This window comes from Neolamprologus multifasciatus, chromosome 6 (assembly GCF_963576455.1).
Source record: "Neolamprologus multifasciatus chromosome 6, fNeoMul1.2, whole genome shotgun sequence".
NCBI lineage: Eukaryota > Metazoa > Chordata > Actinopteri > Cichliformes > Cichlidae > Neolamprologus > Neolamprologus multifasciatus.
Window position 1 is genome coordinate 10,100,013 of NC_140444.1, and position 22,120 is coordinate 10,122,132.

Consider the following 22,120-nt stretch of genomic DNA (forward strand, 5'->3'; position numbering starts at 1 on the left):
AGCTGAGCTGAGCTGATCCAGCTGTCCTTGAGTAAATTCCACCCCACTCTCATCAGGATGTTTGTTGGGGATGTTGCATGTCTGGTTCTATTGAGCAAAAAGAGATGGACAAAGTAACAACAATCTGAGAACATATTTGATTTGAAATATTTCCTATTTTTTTTTTCAGTTGTAACATTTCATTAACTTTAATAATACTTTCTAATTAAAAATAATGAGATGTCCTGATGCAAATAATATCAGAAGAGTGGTGTGGGGTGAGCTTTTTTGTCAGGTGTCCTTGTCAAGTACTCATCCATTTGTCCTTTTGCTTCTGAGTTATTATGTTGGATAATGACCACAACATTGTTACTCACTTTGTATGAGCACAGTTTGATATCAGTATGGCTTCATTTACGGTTTTAGCCAGAGCACTAACGTGGTTAACATCTAGCTCCTCCCACAAAGTGTTGAGCAAACATCATGCTAATTCCCCTCATGGATGCAAGAGAAACAATATTGAGTACATGTATACCAACACACAGCTCAAACTGTCCGAAAGCTCTTCTCTGATTGGCTCATATGCTTCCCATTTTGGCTGTTGATAGGCACTTTGAGGTTAGAGGACCATTACAATAATATCAGTGGTTCTTTGATGCTATGTTTTCTCCCTATCTAATTTCTCAGGTTAAAGCGACTCACCTCTATCTGTGGTAGGCAGTTTGCTGCTGGTGTTACTCTGCTCTTGTTCCACAAAACTCCTCCATCAGTGAATCAGCTCTGACTTACATAAAGATAACAAGTTAGATAAAGCTATCCAAATATAGCCATAAAAACTACAATGATAAGAATTAAGAGTTATTACTAAAATACATGCATGAATAATCACATATTCACCTTTAAACATTAACTTGAAAAAAGAAATACTTGTAAGCAGCAATAAGAAAGATAGTAGGATGCCACTGGGATGACTGTAGCTGTAATTTATAATCTGATCTCTGAGTGAGCAGCACAACACACCACAGTGGAGACTGCATACAAGGATGTATACAGGGATACATGATACACAGTAACTTGTTTTAATGTAACCTTCCCAGTATTGATGTGTTCTAATTTATTAGCAGATTGTTTTTACATACACAACAGAGAGATTTCTGCCTATGTCATACAAAAGAACAAATAGCAGTATATTATTATTATTATTATCAAGTGTGCTATGTATTTACAAAGAAAGCAGACTAACGCTCATGCTAGTGCAGTGAATCGTTATAATGTCATCCTTCATAACCTTTTCTTAAATAACATAAATTTATGATCAATTCTGAAAGGACAACGAAGAAAACGTGGCAGGTAGGAAATAATTAACTTTTAATAATTTATTTTGTTCCATCAACATATAGTAATATATTTGGTTTAGACTCTTTCTGATTAGCATGCTGTTAAACAACACATGAACAACAATTCAACAGTTTTAAAATATGTTGAGTAAGCAAATAAGGCTTCCAGTTCAAATGAATACTAGAATATTTGAGTTATAAATAAATATACAAAGATTTTAATGCATGTACCTCACCGAGGTATAAACACTATTACATAGTGATGCATTTCTTGATGCCTAATTACAAAAAACAACAAAACAACAACAACAAACACAAAAACACCTTTTCGCTCTGCAACCACACTCCCTAAGCACTTCCGGGATCGATTTGCCCTGCATGAATCACGTGATGACGTGACTCTCCATTCAACGGCTCTGGTCTAGCCGTAAAGTGCAATGCGCGTTGCTATTGGAGACGCAATATAGGAAGTAAATTCCCCTGCCTGCGAATCTTGTTTTGGGAACTCGAAAACAAGGCAGAAATATATCTGTCACGGTAAATTTGTTCTGCTGTTTCTCATTTGGATCCGATTTTAACTGTCGACCCGTGTGGCTGTAACGCTAACGTTTAGCTCCGTTAATCTAAGCAGGTAAACAGCCCGTGTGAAGCTGTGGGTCTAGCTATTAGCTGACATAAATATAGAAGCTAACTGCATATTAGATCATAGAAGTTGTTTGATTTATTACGCCACATTGCCCTTGAGGCTGATAGTGAAGTGTACGGACTCAGGTGTACTAAGTAATCATTATTTATGTATATTTTACTTCAAGGAGTCAGAGTTGTACTTGTTTTAACTTTATTCTATATCTATTAGTTTCCCTTTTGGTGGTAATTTACTGTCAGTCTGTTTGTGCGTTCACTTTTAGGTATTAAAAGTCAATGAGTCGCAGTCGCAACCCACCTCCTCGGGGTCAAGGGGCGGCCCGAGCCAAACAGGTAATTATTCTCCCTGTCTGATAACAATAAACTTTACGTGTGGCAAGCAGGCAGGACTCTGAAGCCGTTTCTCCCATCTGTCTGTCTGTGTCACAGATGGGGCTGCTCCTTGACCTGTCTCCGGATGGCGGCATGGATGATGAGGGAAATGATGATGAGCTGGAGGCAGAGTTACTCAATCTGGTGGGAGGAAGGAAGGAAGGAAGAGCACAAGGGAAGAAAGGTGATGGGAGAGGTGAGGCTGACACACTTCTGGCACATTGAACCCTCTTTCTTTCTCATTCATGTGCTAATGTTTAAACTGACCTTTTCCTTATATCACAAAGAGCAGTTGACATTATGTTCATATGTTTGCCTCTTCTGTCCAGCTCCTGTTCCCATGGCTGAAATTGAGCGAATGGCAGCTCTGTGTATGAAAGATATAGATGATGACGACATGGGGGACGATGATTTGGATGATGAAGATTTGTTGGTAATGGACACAAACAGACACAAATGTAAGCATTTCAGGGATTAAACAGTTAACTGACCTTTTCCTTTCTGCACATAGGCAGAACTGAATGATGTTTTGGAGGATGATGAGGAGCATACTCCAGCTCCAACTCCACCTGCCGCTACACCAACAGCTCCTAAAACTAGTGTCGCCTCACACCCCTCACCTCCTGCTGCTCCCAGTGGTGCAACTGGGTTGGAGTCACGGCTCCTCGAGCGTATTGAAATGTATCAGACTGCCATTTCCAACGCCAAGGCTGCAGGCGAGACTAGCAAATTTCGAAGATATGAACGCGGGCTGAAGGTAAAGCAAATAGACATGCTTTCTTATAGGATGTGAAGTCTTGTGTACATACTTTTGTCTTTATTTAGAGTCTTCAAGTTTTCATTTACTGCTCAGATCAAGCTTTATGTTTATGGGTTTTTTTCTTCCACCTTAGACTCTACAGTCCATGCTAACATCTGCCAAGAAAGGAAAACCAGTCAATGAAGAAGAGATGCCTCCACCTGTTGCTCTCGGCGGAAAGTCGGATGCCCCAGCCCAGCCTGAAGTGGTTAAAGAACGAGAGGTGCCCAAGCCTGTGCTGGTCCCTCCCCCTCCCACCAATCAGAAACCTCTGAGGGAAGCTGACCCGACACCTCTGAACACTAAGCCAACGCGTTTGATCCCTCCCCAAAAGCAAGCTGCTGCCATGACTCCGGAAACACCTGCCATCTCTCCCCTCACACCCAGCCAGCCTAATGCTCATCACTCAGGTAAACACATTATGTGAATTATACTGTTTATTAGAAGAGTATAAAAGTAAATACATGGTCATAGTGCAGGTTAATCAGATTAGCATCCATACTTAAAAGAATTGAATAATATTTGGTCATTTAAATAATTGCACTAAACAACATTGCATAAAAGATTAATTTGCATTGTTTTTCTTTCCTTCTGCAGATCTTTACTTCTGTTTCAGTTTGAGAGAAGCTTTCTTTCCTTTATTAAGATTAAAATACATGTGGGATTTTTTTCACTTCTGATCAGACAGTACATTTTCTCTAGCTTCTGTGATTGACAACACCTTTTTAATAAATGCCTCACAATGTGATCTCACAGCAAAAAGGTTCTTGGTTCAGATCCCCTGGTCAGTGGCTTTTCTGCGTGCAGTTTGCATGACTGCTTTTGTCTCCTTGCTCCCACCGTCAGACATACAGTACATGCTCAGTTAATGAGTGACTGTAAACTGGCTGTAGGTGTGGATGACAGCGTGTTGTCTAACTCTTCGAGTTAGCCCTGTGATGCCCAGAGTGCACCACTCTACCTCTCAGTCCTGTAGCAGCTGGGATAAAGTTTTGGCTCTTCCATGACCCTTATTTTGATAAGCGGTTAAAGAGATCGATGGACGCTTAACTGACAACATACATTATAATTTATGCTGCTCTGACAAGTAGCGTGTCTGCTAACTAAATGAATGTTACTGTAATGCTCGCCCTCACATGACTATGTCTTCTTCACGCAGAGGCGAAACAGGCAGTGTTGACCAGACAGAGGGATTATAAGATGGCTGCCATACACGCCAAACAGAGCGGCAACATTGACCAGGCCAAACAGCACTACCTCACTGCCAAGGTAACACAGCTGATGTTAGCCAGGTCGTTGGAGTAAGAGTGTGTGTGTGTGTGTGTGGTTGTAGTGTGGGGATATTTCATAGTTTGTTTTAACAACGCTGCTCTTGATTTATGCAGAACTTCAATGTGATACTGGAGGCACTGGACCGGGGCGAACCAGTAGACCTGAGCTCACTGCCTCCTCCACCTGGTCAGTGTTTAAAGGAGAATGTTAGTTTTAAATGCTCATTCATGCACTCACTATACTGCTAACAGTTTCCTTTAATAAAAATAAATAAAGGGCCATTTAAAAAAAAAAAAATTATCTTCAAAAAAGTCCAGTTTATAAGCTCCACACTCTAACACACGTCATCTTTACTTAACTGAGTTATGTTATGTATGTTCATGTCACATATTTGTTTCTGCACATGTGCCAGAGTCTCACTCAGATGTTGCTTGTTATTTGGCTGGTCTTGTTGAGGCATAGTAAAAATTCAGAAACTGTAACAAAAATTAGCGCCTATCACACAAGTATCATTTAAAACATTTTTATATTTATTCAGGTGCAAAGTGCTTTCCAAGTAATGGAGATGTAAAAGAGTTTCAGAGACTAATTCACAACAAAAACAATAAAAACAACACGGATGATTGAGGACTGTATATTAAAAAAATCTGTTTCACTGTAATAGTTGAGAGCAAGAGTTACATCATCAAGTCTTTGGATTAAGTTCAATCGTATATTTTTTGGTCCAGAAACCTCTCGGCCATGGCCTCTATATTGTACCAAAAAACGGTCTTGAATTTGATAATCATGTTCAAACGGGGTTTAATGTGTACTTCATTATTAGTTACAATCATAACCTGTGTCCACTTCTCCACCATCTGCAGGAGACGTAATAACAGAGCAAAGTGCGCCTCCTCCGTCTTCTTCTAAACCTGACCCCCCTGCTGCTCCTGCTGCTCCTGCTGCTCCTGCTGCTCCTGCTGCTCCTGCGCCCTCCCCGGTGGCCTCTGCGGGTAAGATTGGAGTCCCAGTCCTTCACTTTAACCAAAAAGTATGATGAAGTGATTTTAAATAAAAAAAGTCATGTTAAAATAATAATGTACATTTCTGTGTGTTTGTGCCTTCTGAAGATCTGCCTGCTCCCAAAAGTTTGGCTGAAGCCCTGCAGCAGAGGTTGGACATATACAAGTCAGCAGCAGAGGGAGCTAAGAGCAAAGGGGACGATCGCAAGGCCCGGATGCATCAGCGCATTATGAAGGTACACAACACAAATATTGTGGCACATGTGTTTGCTTGTTTCTTCCAAATAAACTCTATGCTCAGTGAAACTAAAAGAAACAAGATATTAAAACAGTTTTAGCTGCTACAGCTTCTTTTTTTAAAAGCTAATTCCTCGGTTTTGTGCTTGGATTGGAATGGAAATGGTTTTGTGTGCTTTCATATGTTAGATTTCAAAATATATGTATGTATATATATATATATTATAGGTCTCGCAAAACTTGAGTAATATTAATTACTTGATGTTCACTCTTAACAGCAATATCAGGACGCCATCAAAGCTCACAAAGCTGGCCGACCTGTTAACTTATCTGATCTACCCGTGCCACCAGGTAAGTTTTGAGTTCATGTGTGTCTTGAGATTTTGCTCAGAGTTGATGTGTAAGGCTTCTTCATGGGTGTGTGTGTGTGTGTGTGATTTTTGTTATTTGCTCCAGGTTGTCCACCGCTTCAGGGCACAGAGGGTGGTCAGCAGAACTTCATGGGTGTCCTGGAAACAGCAATGAAAATAGCAAACCAGGATGCAGACGCAGAAGATGAGGAAGAGGATGGGCACGAAGAAGCTGCCAAGGTAAAAAGAAGAATGGGGGGAAAAAAAACAAATTCAGGGACTGCCAAATGGCCAAATTGTGTTTTTTGCAGCCAAGAAATCTGATTGTTTTTGCACCAAGCCAAAAAAAAAAAGCTTTATTGTCTCCCATAATAGCTTCTGCAACTTCTATGGCAGATTATTCAGTCATTGTTTTCTCAACTGCACCTTCTGCCTATTGCATCATTTTTGGGCTTGTTAACAAGTTTATTAATAGCAGTAATAATTTACACAAACGCTTTAAGGTAAATCAGTTTATTCACACACAAACTCACAGATGTATTAAGCTGTATCTTGTGACCTTGAAATCTGTTCTTGTGTTCATTTCATTTGCTATTGATCCTAACCTCTGCAGGCTGTGGTGCGTCCACCTGTCCAGAAAGCAAAGTCTCCAGCTCCTCAGGCTCCTGCAGGCTCCTCAACTACGAAACTGGGAGCTAAAGGTGAGTTTCAAATGTGGGTGTGTGTAAGAGGGGCATGTGCATGTGTCATGCGCGATGTTTGAGTGTTACACAACACTGAAGTGTTGTCATACTGCAACCCTTATGGCCCATTTATGCTCACCGTTCTCGCTCTCACAAAAGGCGCTATATGAAAAAAGTGACTGAGCAATATCAGATTTCATTGTGATCTGGTCTCAGTCCTGAACTTACCTGCATGTGCAAAAGAAGACGATGGCACTAATTTTGCTGTTGCAGAGCAGTAAACATGAAAGACACCTGAGTCAGTGTTTACACTTTTGTCTGCAGTAGAAGTCAGCAAACTTGCGACTGGACAAAGAAGACGAGGCTAAAGAGAGACAACACTTCACTTTTGGTTTTTTGTACTGCAGTGGCTGCTAAGTCTTTACAGAGGTGTATGCAGTTGGAGCCAGGAGTGGATCGTGATGCAAATGGTTTCAGTAAAACAAATTTCATCCAAAAAGTTCAGGATGTAAAAATGACACTTATTTCAAGCAAGTGATGAGTCAGTTTTTACTGTTCAGACTGCGAAGAGAATCAGACCTGTATCTGATTCAGCACCACACGCTGTTCAACCCAATATGTGACATAAACAATGTGTGGTCAAGAAGTGAGTCACAGATAAGCTGAAATAAACTTTTTCTAACGGTGTGAACGTGGCATACAGTAAGTTTTGCTTATTTTTGTCTTAATTATCCTTGTAGCCCAGCAGCAATTGGATTTCCTGTTGCTAAGGCGACAAGCTTTCATGCGTGCGGCACTGCGCTCCAAAAATATGAAGGTAATCTTTTGACTTCCCAGCTTATTTTCTTTGTTTTTGTTTTAGATGCATACAGTACCATCTTTACAGTTATGCAGATGTTTTTAGTACAGCTGTCTGTGATGTTATTGGAATTCCAAACATTTGTTGTATTTTTCATTGATGCATCTGTTGCCGCGTTTGTAGGACATGACAGGAGCTGCACAGCACCTCAGACATGCCAAAGGACTGGACGGCATGATCACTGCTGCAAAGTCTGGCCTACCTGTTGACATCACCAAGGTTATAAATACATTTTCTATATATTAGTAATCACCGCTTGCCCTATGGTAGCTAGGATAGGTTCCAGCACCCCCACGACCCTGAATAGGAGGTGGATGGGTAATACTCAGGATGATCTTGATCAAGGGTGTCAAATTCAGTTTCACTAAGAGCCACACTGGGAAATAAGAGTCATGTTGACAGTGAGACATCCGTAGTTTGTCAGGCTTTGATGGTCATGTAACCTGCATATACCACATAACCTCATCAAACCTCACAGAAACTCTCAACTAGTCAACACAAAAAGCTGCACAGCCATTCTGATTAGTTTTACAACAAGCAGATGACTCATAACAACCTCTTTCATAAGCTTGAATATGATGGACACTCACAATAAATGGCATATTTACACGTATTTGGAAAAGGCTCTCATAGCTCATTTTACTGGCTGGGATTTGACAATATAGTGGCAGCATTGGGGAAAAAATGTTTTTTAATTTATTCTTTTTTAATTTTAAAAATGTTTTGATCATGTGGTTTACCTGTACCCTACAGCATAACCTTCTGGCATGAACTTGACTAAGCACACACTAGTCACATAGCTTGAAAAGTCCATTTTTGCCTGTAGTTACATGCCTCTTTTCAACTCGCCAACATTTTGCCTCCATACCCAGCTTGTGGTTTCATGTCTCTGCTGGGAAAAAAAATACTGCACATTTATATTCTTTAAAAACACCAATTATCTCACAGTGAATGGAAACGCAGGCCTGTCTTAACACTTGATGAAGAAACTCTGTCTCACACCTCTGTTAAAGTTGGCTTTGCGTGCGCTTCTTTGTTTGCTGGTTGGTTAGCTTGCAGGTGCTCTTCCCTTTTTAGTTTGGCATGTCCACTGGGCGCGTCACTGTGCATACCTCAGCTACAAGTGAACAGGAAACATTTACTAAAAACCTGAAATAATACACAGACTGGTTGTATTATGCTAAAATAATTTATATTAAACGAGTTGGGTGTGTGTGTGCATGCGTGTGTGCATGTGTGTGCGTGTTTGCTGCTAAACAGGTTGTCACGGCAGCAGGAGCTGAATGTGTGAGGTGTGTTAACACAATGTGACGGAAATAGAAGATGATAGGAAGGAAACACAGGGTGAAATCAAAACACCTGGTCTCACCTCCTGTGTGTGTGTGTGTGTGTGTGTGTGTGCGCGCGCGCCTGTGTGTGTGTGTGTGCGCACGCATATTTTCAGCATCATTACACTATTCATATTTCGTATCTGTGCCAGTTGTCCCATAAGATTTTGATTTATTTTTGCCTCACTTTTATTGGACTTCTCTGCATATAACTTATTTATTTATTTCTCAGTGTGTCCCCTTATGTGTTAACCAAGAATATTATGCTTGTGCTTCTGTTTGTTTGTCACACAAGTGTAAAAACAGACAGACAGGAAACAAAATAACAGCTGATTAGAGTTCGATCCAAGTAGGACATGGGGTTTTCAAAGCTGTGTTGTAACTCATAACAGAATATTTGTATTAAATCACTTACATTTGTATTTGAATGGGTCCTGGGAACTTTCTAATTGTCTTTATTATTATTTGTTTGTTTCTATTTCTCCTTTACAACAGATTCCCAGTCTTCCAGTAAGTGAAGAGGACTACACCCTGGCTCGTTCCCGTACCTCTCCTTCTTCTCGTACCACGAGTGAGCAGTACCATAACCTCATGGATCACTTGAAAAAGCAGCACGAGGTTAAGATGCACCTTTCCCTCATCTTTATGCTACATTTTATCTGAAAAAGCACCTTCTTGACGTCCACCTTACATACTGATGTTAATGTCATGTGTTAGTTACGGTTATTAGTTACGAAATGTTCATACATTTTGGGATTGCGATTCTTAAACAGACAAATAACAGTTGTTCTTTATTTTGTTGTCCTCGCCTACGGTATGTTCTCTCTCACACACACACAACCAGCCCTCTTTTGTTCTCTCTCCATGAACAGAAATGTCTGGGCCTCTCCCAGCAATTCACAAACACGGGAAACGTGGCCGAGGCTTTTAAGTAAGAAACTTTTTTGTTTTAGTTTTATAACTGTGGGATTTTTTTTTTTTTTGCAGTCATGTTGGAGCTTAACATTGAAAAGATCACTGTTTACCTCAAAGGCATCAACACCAACTTGTAGAACAGAGCTGGTTCTGATCACATTAAGTATAAATTCACCTTTTCACAAAATTTCAATAAAAATCTGAAATCCAGAGAAAGGGTATTATGACTCAAGTTAAAGTAGTTTTTCTTCATTTTAATGAATGTCTGTAATAAATCTAACTGAGAACTTCTGTAGTTCTTAATTATATTGTCAGCATGCACACAGTGATTTTAGCTATCTTTATATATGATGTACCCCTTTATAATATTTGTAGTCAAATATTTCAACATTTAACCTTTGAGAAATGTACTTTAAACCTTTTTCTCATCTTCAGAGGGTTTGTCCTGCTTCCTCGTTTTTCTGGCATGGTTTGAAAAATCTTGTCATGTCCTAGAAAATTAGGATTAGTGTTTTGTAATCGCGGATTTTCAAATGCAGTGATATATGTGTTTGTCTCAGGAAATGGAGCTGTTCAGCTGTGCAGTTATTAAACTTGTTGTATTTTAGTACCAGGCATGTGTGTAGATGTGTAGACACGAAAATGCATAAAAATGACAAAATTAAACTAAAAGAAAAATGTTTTTTGTCACACAGATCTAAAAATCATGACTCTGTCTCTCACCCAGGTCTGAGAAGTTACTTGAGGAGACCATGAAGTACATAGAGATTCTAAAGAGCGCCTACACAAAGGGTCATCCAGTCCCCAAGTGCCGCACCGAGGAGAGAACCTTCAACTCTATCAAGTCAGTAGCAAACATTCAGAATACAGATTCATTCATGATAAACACCATCGCAAGTCGCTCAGTTTGTCTGTTGATCTCCTCTGGCCAAACGTTACCTGATTTTTCTTCTAGTCATAGTGGTGCGCTCTGTCAACATTATTATTATTATTATCCTTATTTAACTATCAAATTTTCAGCTCAGTTTATATCTTAGTAACATCCTGACTGGAGATCAAGTCACTTCAACAGCGTTATCAAAATTAGAAAAGAAAAAACTAACCAACTCTGTAAGGCAAGGCAAGGCAAGTTTATTTGTATAGCACAATTCAACAGCAAGGTGATTCAAAGTGCTTTACAGAGACATTAGAAACAAAAACAAATAAAAAGCATGATTTAAAATTGATTAAAACAAGCAAACAAACTAACTAACTAATTAACAAACAAACAAAACAGTATATAAAATCAAAACAGATAAAATCAGAACAGTAGATAAAATCAGTAATTAAAATGTAAGTTTTGAAATTTAAGCTTAAAAGGGTGGATTTGGTGCTTTATTCAAATGCAGCTGAGAATAAGTGAGTCTTCAACCTGGATTTAAATAAACTGAGTGTTTCAGCTGATCTGAGGCTTTCTGGGAGTTTGTTCCAGATATATGGAGCATAAAAGCTGAATGCAGCCTCTCCGTGTCTGGTTCTGACTCTGGGAACTGATAAAAGACCGGATCCAGATGACCTGAGGGATCTGGAAGGTTCATACTGGGTCAGGAGGTCACTGATGTATTTTGGTCCTAAACCATTCAGAGCTTTATAGACCAGCATCAGAACTTTAAAGTCTATCCTCTGACGGACAGGCAGCCAGTGTAAAGACCTCAGAGCTGGACTGATGTGGTCCACTTTTTTGGTCTTAGTGAGGACTCGAGCAGCAGAGTTCTGAATGAGCTGTAGATCTCTGACTAATTTTTTAGGTAGACCTGTAAAGATGCTGTTACAGTAGTCAAGCCTACTAAAGATGAATGCATGGACTAGTTTTTCCAGGTCCTGTTGAGACATCAGATCTTTTATCCTTGAAATATTCTTGAGGTGATAGTAAGCTGATTTTGTTATTGTCTTAATGTGTTTTTCTAGTCGGATGTGTAGTCAGATTAGATTAGTTAGATTATATATTTTTTTTTTTTTTGTGTTTTTTTTTTTTAAATGGTTGATTTAAGCCATGTTTTTAATTAATTTTTAAGGCAGATGTGTTTGACAAATGACAAATACATCTGCCTTAAAAACCTAATACAAATCAGCCTGCAGTATAATGGCCAACATGTTGTTAATTAATGTAATTCATCCATCCAGAGGACGCCTATGAGAAAGACTACTAATCATCTGTATAACTTTTTGTTACTCATCTTGTGGCATTATGTCAGTGCCTGCAGAAAAAGGAAAAACTGTCAGTCAGTCAATTAAGCCGTGGTTCATCAAACTGTCACTTTTATTGTGTGTTTTTTAAAATGTTATAATCAAGATGTTTTGACTCTATGAGGCCTGTCCTTTATATTTAATTTTCTACTCGTACATGAGCTGTTTAATTTTGAAAGCAAATGATTGAACATTAAAGGTAGTGCTTTTCCTGACTGGAGTGATGGATGACTCAGAGTGACTCATTGTGACTCACTCTGCCTCTGCTCCAGTGTCATACGGAGCTAACAGCTAAGCGACTATGGCGGTGACTCATTCATCAGTTAATTGTTTGCCTCTCCGTGATGCTGCCTGATGCTGACTGTCACTTTTGAAGCTGTTTCTGAATGGTGTTTTTTATGTTTGTTTGTTTGTTGTTGTTGTTTTGCTCCGCAGGATCAACCCCAACCTGACACTCAATGACCTGATACTGTACGTCACCCGAGGCATCAACCTCCCAGCTCCCTCTGGTATTGAAGTCATCCCCATCTTTGAAATTACCAGGCAGTAATCTGTCAGATCGCTGTGCACTGACACCTAGCTTCTCTCTCCCCACAGGTGTCTCTGCTAATGATCTGGATGCCAGTGTAAAATTTGAGTTTCCTTTTCCCAGCGCGGTGAGAATCTTTCACATTCACTCGCTGCAGATGTTTCAATCCGTGTATTTACATATGTGCGTTAATGAATTCTGTGTGTGTGTGTGTGTAGGAGGAGGCTCAGAGGGACAAAACCAACACAGTAAAGAACACCAGCAGTCCAGAGTTTAAAGAGACTTTCAGACTCAACATCAACCGCGGCCACAGGGCCTTTAAACGAGTCATACAATCCAAGGGAATCAAGTTTGAAATCATCCACAAGGGGTAAAACGCAGCAGCTTCAGTAGAAAAAAAGAGAATATGCTTCCATATCGGTGTGTTTTGTTTGGTTTTTTTCCCTTGTTGTAGCTTCTGTAAATTGTATTCTCTGCTGTGTTTACAGAGGCCTGTTTAAGAATGACAAAGTAGTGGGAACTGCTCAGCTGAAGCTAGAAGGTCTAGAAAATCACTGTGAAATCAGAGAGATCTTAGAGGTGAGTGTTGATTACGCGTGCGAGCACCCACACATGTTCAGAGGCGGTTTAACTGCGCGCGTTTATGTTTTTTGTAGGTGATGGATGGGCGTAAAACTACAGGCGGCAAGCTGGAGGTGAGGGTGAAGATCAGAGAGCCTCTGTCAGGCGTCGAGTTGCATCCAGTGAAGGAGAAGTGGCTGACTCTCGAACCAGTCTCCACGCCGACAGAGAAACAAAAGGAACGGGTGAGTAGGGTTTTTAATTAAACTGACCCGTCTTTGTCTTTGGACTGAAACACGTCCAGCTCAAGCAGGGACGTACACAGGACTTCCATGTGTGACGTAAACTGTGCAAAACACTGAGCCAAAGTGCTGCCTCACAAACTGGATGTTCATATGTGTCAGAGCAGAAGTGTGAAGTCAGTCAGTATAAACAAAGTGTTTGGTGGCTGATCAAATAGTGTCTGAAACCACATCTATTTCTATCTATCCATCTATTTTAAAAGTGGTGATCAACCGATAACATCCCTCTTCACGCAGCGATTTTTTTAAGTCTTAGAGTGTACAAGATTTTAGCGTCTTTGCGAGTTCTCTTTATTCTTCACGCAATTACTTTATGAACTCAAGTGCTAGTGGTTCTTTGGCACAGGAGAAACTGGCAAACTCTTGAATCCATACTGCTGCATAATGTTTAGTCAATGAGTGGAAACACCGTGAAAGCCTTTCAGGAAAAATGGAGACTACAGCGATATCTTTATCTGAACCATTGTCGTGTTTCGCTGCTTTCTGAGAAACAGTTTTCACACGTGAATTTCAGACAGTTTCAAAAGAATCACAGTTTTACTTTCTCACATGGAAAAAACCGCAGGAAATTGGATTCTTTCAAAATATAGACCGTTCTATGCAGTTCAAGTCATAGAGCTGCCTGGGTAGAATTACAGAAGCCAGGATGCATGATCACATAAATGCAGCAGATATATGGAGTGGAAATGCAAGAAATATATTTGAAAAGCACAAAATAGGAAAACAAATGGCTGTGATGGAACTAGTTTATTAAACATGGCTTCACAAAAGAAGGAAAACAAATGAGAAGCATGTACTTTCCTCAAATTATTGCTTTTTGTTATTAGTTGTTTTACTTTTTACTTTTAATTTTTTCAACCAGGTTGTTTGAGGTGCGACTGGCGCTGTTGTAATTACTTTAGCTCATTGTGTCATCTTCTGCTGCGATGATTCAATGAGGCCTGACTTGAGTGTTAATGCATTCGTGTGCTTTTTGTAAAGTATGTGCTGCATTTAAATAGAAATGACAAACAGCGTTGCTTTAAAACTCACTCAAACTCTCGGCTTTAGGCATCTTTTTTCCTTCTTCGTGTTTGGGTCTCTTACTGACGCTTGTAGTCTTCGGTCACAAGCTGAGGATCTGCTGGTTTTTCTGCATATAGTTTGAAGACTAGGAGGGACAGAGCTTATCAGTTGGGGGCATCAGGGCTTTACAACACTACAATTACATTTAGCTGACTCTGTGGACTCTTTGAAGAACCAGTTAAAACACTTTTTTTAGTCAGCCGGGCTTCTTTACTAATTTAAATTCATTCTATATCGTTTTTTAAAAACATTTTTAGGACAATTAATGTTTATTCTATTTTATTTGTGTACACTGCCTTGCGACCACTTATCTGTGAAAAGCAGTTTTAAGTAAATGATGCTATTTCACGAACAATTACAAACAAAGTTGAAACAGAATAGTGACAAAGATTTGAATTTAAATATTCTGAGCATGCTGGAAAGCAAATTGTCAGTCCAGTAGCTGTACCAGCTTTTAGTCTTTCCCACTGTCAGTAGCCAGAAGAAGCAAAAAGCATTGCTCACATCGTAGCAGACAGCAGGCTTTTCACTCACATTAAGTGCGGCCACTACCTTTTAGATGTGTTTGGACTGCAAACTTGTTGTGTGTAAACCAGCCTGCTAGTCAGATTATGGGTAAATAAAGGTAGGCAATTACAAAAACTAGCAATGCACAAGTCAAATAACCTGATTTTCATAAACCTGGGTGAAAATGAGTCAGTTGCCCAAGAAATCTAAGAAATGCTCTGGTCTGCTTGTTTAGGCTCCATCTCCTCAGTCCAAACCGAGACATGGAGGAAACGGCAGGAGCAGCTCGGATCCGCCTGCATCTCCTCGGTCTAAACCGAAACACGAGGCGAGCAGCAGGAGCGGTCACTCCAGCAGCTCCCCTCCACAGTACAAACTCCACAGCTTCAGCCTCCTCAACTACGACAAGGAGCGGCTGGAGAGGAAGGTAGTACTGCGTGTTCATGCGGCCCGAGTCGACCCACAACGTGCACTTCACTGATGCTTACAATGGCCCGAAGGCGCCAAGGTCTCGTCACTCATTACGCTTGTCTCTCAGATTACAGAGTACAGAAAGAACAAGCGGGAACCCCCGTCTGACCTCATCCCTCAGCACAAAGAGGTCATACACCGACTGCAGTGGCAGAAAGCACAGCTGGAAGGAGCCTCTCCTGCCATGCTCACAGGTAACACACACATCTCTTACTTTTGAACGTGTGCTTTTACCCCTCCCTAAAATCTTAGCCTGACTCAGTTTTGGAACAACTTGACCGAGACAGGAAAGTCTTTTGTCGACAGCATCTATGTAGAGCAGTCTAGGTCCTCAAAGTATTGGCTGATAGCAGCACACAGCTCCATCACAAGTCCATCACAGGGATCACCACTACAGCCTAGAATTGTTTCAGCTAAATGGAACAGTTTTTGTCATTTCTGCTCTGTATACCACAATATTAGATATTAGATTCAGATTCAGTTGCTTTTTTTTTGTGAGTCTTTGCATTCACAAACTATTTAATAACTGAAAAGCTCCTTTAGGTTAGACTGTCCCATTTTTTTGCCTTGCGTTTCATTATTTGTTTGCACTGTGAAGTGAAGTCGGATCAGTTTTGCAGCATTTGGCTGAATCTGAGCAGCGCCCTGTGCACTTCAGAATTGATCTTGCAAAACTCCAAATCTAACTTTTAAATTATTACATTGATGAACGTCGGGTTATGGATGCATAACATCTCTGCAGCTTCTTTTTTGTCAGGCAGGTTTTGTGGCAGCTTTAATTTTTGCAGTAATTCAGTCTGATAGATGCATCAAATTGGCACTCAAGTCATAAATTGGGGATTCCTCTCTGCGGAGAAAGTAAAAGTTGTTTTATTATTAAGGATTATTAAAGGTTTCCTGCTGCTGTCACTGTCTCTGCATCTCAGAGAAACTCTACCTGCATTTGGCAGTGTCCCTCAGAGTGGTTGGTTGGTCGGTTAGTTGGTTAGTTGTGGGCTTTGCTGTCCTTGTTGCTGCTGTGTCAGTCTCTTGATGTGTGTGAGCATCGAGGGGCCAAGAGTTGCCCTTGTGTGCAACTTTACCCAAACCACAGGTAGAAACGAGCTGTTTTATGGTTATTGGTTTATTTGTTCTAAATCTACTGAGGAAAGCAAACACAGGACTCACATTCACACACTGGTGATGGCAAGCTACAGTGTAGCCACAGCCGCCCTGGGGCACACTGACAGAGGCGAGGCTGCCGGACACTGGCACCAGTGACCTGACCACCACCAGTAGGCAACGGGTGAAGTGTCTTGCCCAAGGACACAACGACCGAGACTGTCCAAGCCGGGGCTGCCGAACCGGCAACCTTCTGATTACAAGACGAATGCCCAACTCTTGAGCCACGATCGCCCCCTCTAGATGAAAATGAGGAGAGGATGATTGACAGGTATCCCGTGATAATATAGCCCCGAAAAGAGAATTAGCTTTGAGTAACGAGACGTCTCTGTATAACTGTCCAACTCAAGAGTACATAGGTGGCAGTGCTTCCTTACTGGCTTGCAGTTGTAACTGAAGAACAGACTCACTGCTCACAGAAAAGCTTATAAACAAAATACTATACAATGTTAAAAAAACAACAACAAAGAATGCATAAATAACAAATGCAGCATAACTATTTCTCAATATGGGATTTGAAAAAAAAATCTAAAAATCAGTATGATGGCAAAAACTGAGCCTAAATCCCAGGTCGGGATGAACCATTTCCCCATCACTTCTTTCTGTTTTCTCGCAAAAAAATCATTCTGTTTAAGATGATGATAACAAATCATGTAACTCACTTTTTCCTTCACCACATGTGCAGAATATGAAAACGTGCTGCAACGCTTCGTTCAAGGACTTTCTGAGTCTGTGAAAAAATACTCCAGCCAAGGAAACCGGGTGAGTGCAGGGTCAGGGTATGGACAGGCATTTCTGTGTGTGTGTGTGTGTGTGTGTGTGTGTGCGTGTGTTTTAGTGTGTGTGTGTGTGCGCGTGTGTTTTAGTGTGTGTGTGTGTGTGTGCGTGTGTTTTAGTGTGTGTGTGTGTGCGTGTGTTTTAGTGTGAAAACTTTTTTTTTAATTCTCCTTATATAGGACGCTGCCAAGGATGCACTGGGCAGGTTGAAGATGGTTGAGAATGAGGTAAGGCTTGCTGTTGTGTAATTGTCATGTGTATATAAAAGCAGTTTGTTCAGTGTGTTTACACCTTCTCTCTGCTCCAGCTGGAATCGCTGAAGAGGAAACGCACTGGATGAGAGCAGAATAAGGAGTGGAGCCTTGGCTGGAGTACTGTTTTCTCTCTCTCTCTTTCTCTCTCTCTCTTTCTCTCATACACACTCATATACCAAACGCTACAGTGGGTACAATAAGCACCTTTAGCATGATTCAGTGCTGCAAAACAACTGCATGAGCTAAACTGCTAATGCAGTCAGTTGTTCATTTAGCTTGTGTCATATGTGGTTAGTTACCTGCCACAATAACCTAACAAACGGCTGCAGCCGCCAAGCAGACGGCAATTAAAAACACATCCAAATGTGTAAAGAGGGAGATACATTTGCACTTAAACAAGACAAACACTACAGGAAACTGCTTCTAAAGAATGGCTTTACAGACTTTACTGGTATTCTATTTTGTTTTGGGTTTTTTTTTGTTTTTTTCCCAACTTTCCTGTGACAATTCTTGATGAAGTAATCTGCCAGAAGACTTGACGTTTTACATTCGGCACCGGCTTTTGGTGTCTACAGATGACCAAAAATATGTGTGTGTGTGAAGGTGCGTGTGTGTGTGTGTGTGTTTGTCCACGCACTCTTAGGTGTGTTTAACCAGTGAACTAGAGGTTTTTTTTAACCTTTTCCCTGTATTTTACGTGTGTAATGAGCTTAATCTAATCTGTCTGCTCCAGTGTTCACAGATTACAGTAATCTGCTCCGTTTGGAGTGCTGTGATACGGGAATAAAAGAAAAAAAAACAACAAAAAAATGGGGCTTCGGGGTGCAGCAGCCTACATCCCATAATAAGGGATTAGTGTTTATGTCACCAAAGAGGCGACTACATCAGACGTAGAGTCGCCTCTGGGGGCTGGGAAGAGGGGTTTTAACAGCATGCCATGAGTGTGGTAGAAGCTTAGCCTCGCTAAGAGATTGCTGCGTCTTCATCAGCTGTTTCTTCTTTGTCGTCTTCGTCATCTTATTTTCCTCGCACCCATTCCTTTCAAGATTATTCTTGATTAATAGGCTGCCCTACTCAGAATCTATTTAAACTCTTAAACAATATGAAGCCCGCTGTGCTGTCACTTAGTTTAAAACCGTTTAGAGCTGCTGCGTCAGAGTGCTTTTTTCCCCCCCACAGATTGTGGTGGATGCAAAAACAGAATTTGTCCCATTGAGCTCTCCAGCACAGTGGATACCGAAAAATCTAACCACAGGAAGGCGGCCCTATAAGTGTCAGTATGGCTGGGTGATTGCTCATTTCTGTCTCAGTTCTCCCACAGACACCTATGTCATCATCATCTTCCTCTCTGCCTTCCCTTCTTTTTGGAGAATGAAGTCAAGCGGACAAAATACAGATAAAACCACTTAAACTTTGACACGCTGACAAAGTTGAGGTGGGCAGATTGCAATGATCAGAATGATTTGCCACAACGCCACAAGATGTACAAAAAAAATAATCCGACAAATGTGGGCTGCCATGCATTCTGAGATCTGGGCAGATGTTTGGTGTGCTAACCTGACAATAGCTCCTGTTCCACGTTGATTGCATCCAGCCGGGATGTAGCAGACTACTTTAAGTGAGCCTTATTGTGCGTTTTGTGTTTGAATCCTCAATATTAACGATGTCTGGTAACTCCAGTTAATAGTTTTTTGGTCATGTGACACGTCAGATAATCATGTGTTCACGCTAATCCACTCACTGCTTCACTCCATTAGCAAATAATCCCGGTTAAAGTTGGCCTTCCACTGTGTGGTGACCCTTATGTAACACCCGTTGCCCCACTTTTTTTTTTTTTTTTTTAATCAACAGAGGACATCTTTTGACTCTTTGTAAATGTTATGCTGATTTTGATCATCTCATATTATTTTGAAGGTAGACCGTAGCATTAGAACATCAGATTGCAGTATTAAACATGGCTTCAAATCTTTAAACGTGCTCCCTTTTCTTCTAGGTGATCGTTTGTGTCTTATTTAAACCTTTGTACGGCACAGACTATAATCTTGAACGCTCCTAAAACTCGAGCTCGAGCCAAGCAGGTCTGGATTAATGTCAGTGATGCATTTATGCAGCAGTGTAGTTTAAGTACAAATTTATTTGTAAAGCTTTGGGCATTAAGAAAGATTTAAATAGTGAATCAGCGGATTACTCAACTTAAGCAAATTTGAAGGTTCTGCTAATGGTTTTCATACTGTACACAGGGGCAGAGCCAAGGGGTGAACACAGCTGAAAGTCTGAACCACCTCTCTGTCCGGACCTTACACTCAGCTGTAAATCTGTTAGAGGGGCTATGCATGTAAAAACTGGAGTAAACATGTGCCTGTTTGTTTCAGCAGAACCATTTTCTTTGACAATCAGCAGAGGGTTACATAAAAAACAAAATTCTTAAAATTCTCTATACTTCCTTGTATAAGTTAATCATGAAACTGAATGACCAATATTTGGAGATCAGTTTCTGGGTCGCCGGAAGTAATGGCCTCATGTTAGCAACACACACAGAAAGGAAAGAAGCCCCCAATTACTGCTTATAACTTGAAAACAAAGGGACTAGTATTTAATTTTAATGTTCCCGTGTTCTGTTTTGTTTTTCCTGTGGATGAAACGCAAAGCTGACCTAAAACGATCAGAATTATTTGAAAACAGAACATCTGTCCCAGGAGTGGGGTTCACAGAAAGACCAGCTCTAACGGAAAATAGTGAGTTGGACTAAAACAACAACAACAACACAAAGATGTCATTCCGATTAAAAGAAAAACATCTGAGTGCGACCGTGTAGCAGCTGCATGTTTGAGCCTGCACAAAAAGTGCAACTGCACACCGCCACCCCATCCCCACTTAGACCACCCCCACTTTTTTTTTTCTTTTCAAATCCAGAGCTGTAACCCCGCGTCCCCCCAAACACACAAACGCACTCCTGCCACATCACCCCACTCCCCAAATAACCTTGCGGCCTCTGAGGCTGACCTGTTGTCGTAGCAACAAGCTCATCAGCATTCAGTGTGGTAGGTGGATGGTCAGGACCCGGGTGGAGGGACATATTGTTAGTTTGTCCTGCTGATGACTCACACTCCGTTTCTGCATATACAACACACCACAACACACACCTGCTCACTCTCTTTTCATACGATTGTTTGGCTCTCTGTCTTTATCCTGTTATTGATTTCATTTAAAAAAGTTTGGTCTAAGTTTTGTTATTTTTTTGTTTTTTACTACTTTCTTCCTGATGAGTTGGGTAAATGTATCCATTTATTGTTGAAGCTGACATCTTTTAAAAAAAATTGCTAAGTCACGTAAGGGCAATCATTATAAATGTAATATTTATATTTGGTAAATATATGGCATAATATGCTCTGTCTCTTTTTTTTAAGTGAATGTCTTGATGATTGATGCAGTTTAAAATGGGAACCTATGACGGCCTGATTCTTGAGGCTTTATTATCTTATGTATGAGGTTGGTGTTGACACGAATAAAGTGGTGAAACCGCAGTGAGTTTGTGTCATTATCAAGTCTACTATAGGTAAGTATAACACTAAAACACATGAAATGTAATAAAGCTAACTAAAATAAAATATAAATGTTTGGTAATGATGTCTACTTAACTCTGAGGGTTTGTATAAAAACTAAACCTAAGAAATGTCAAATGATGACAACTAAACTGAAAGAATGAGAAGAAAAACAACCCAGAAACCAGCTGAACAAAAAAAGAACAATTAAGAAACACATGTTTGAAACCACATTTGAGTATTGAGAATAAATTAAGCAGGGGTCAGGGTGCCCTCCCACATGGAAGACTTGGTTTAATTAATTAGAATTTTCTCTGCATCAGAAGAGGATGCAAATGTATTTATGTAAAGAAAAACACAAAAATCAGGCACCCGTTGACGATTCAACACGTATTTTCCTTGTAGTGGAATATTTCACTTATGCTTTCACTCCTTAGCAAGCACACTTTATCTCTCTGCAAACAGCAGAGTCTTTAGTGGCTTTTACTCAATGCCAAAGGGTAGAACAGGTTCAAATGCTTCTTGTTTTTCCTCTGTTATCCGTTTGTGTGACTCTCATTTCAGATAATGTGAGAGTCATAGACTTGTATATGAAACACTGAGGTCTACTGTGCTCTTTGCTCGTTAATGCAAATCATTTATGAGTCTGTGCTGTGGTTGGTAACATGATTTTAATTTTAACTAAAACAAAACGCTAGGTGTGGGGAAAAATAGTAACTGGATTGAAAACAAAAACAAAAACTAGACTTCAGACAAAAACTTGAAAAAAAAAAACATGTAAAACATCTTTTAGGTTTAGTCTTGGTCACTTATGGGCTTAAAATAATAATACTAATAATATACTGCTACAATATAATAATAGAGATTCATGATTGAACTGTTATAATCTTTTTAAACGTCATCTTATATCGCCTCCCAAATACCTCCCAAATTATACTAATAGTTAAG

At 40.3% G+C, this 22,120-nt stretch overlaps 1 protein-coding gene across 2 annotated transcripts; it reads left to right on the top strand.

Annotated features, from left to right (window-relative positions):
* The first annotated feature begins 1,727 nt into the window (after positions 1-1,727).
* Positions 1,728-21,208, top strand: cc2d1a (coiled-coil and C2 domain containing 1A). 2 transcript variants are annotated; one of them, XM_085162179.1, is made up of 28 exons: positions 1,728-1,853; positions 2,225-2,294; positions 2,391-2,529; positions 2,663-2,766; positions 2,845-3,090; positions 3,227-3,542; positions 4,292-4,401; positions 4,518-4,590; positions 5,268-5,396; positions 5,514-5,641; positions 5,921-5,993; positions 6,099-6,232; positions 6,606-6,693; positions 7,416-7,492; positions 7,658-7,753; positions 9,358-9,480; positions 9,735-9,793; positions 10,505-10,621; positions 12,439-12,512; positions 12,601-12,659; positions 12,751-12,902; positions 13,021-13,111; positions 13,189-13,338; positions 15,203-15,394; positions 15,506-15,632; positions 17,285-17,361; positions 17,556-17,603; positions 17,684-21,208. In XM_085162179.1, exons 2-28 carry the CDS (start codon positions 2,238-2,240, stop codon positions 17,714-17,716), a joined length of 3,072 nt encoding a protein of 1,023 aa, XP_085018305.1. In that variant the 5' UTR covers positions 1,728-1,853; positions 2,225-2,237; the 3' UTR covers positions 17,717-21,208. The 2 variants fall into 2 exon arrangements, with proteins under 2 accessions (XP_085018305.1, XP_085018304.1); XM_085162178.1 differs by having other exon boundaries at positions 1,748-1,947.
* Positions 21,209-22,120: the final 912 nt, after the last annotated feature.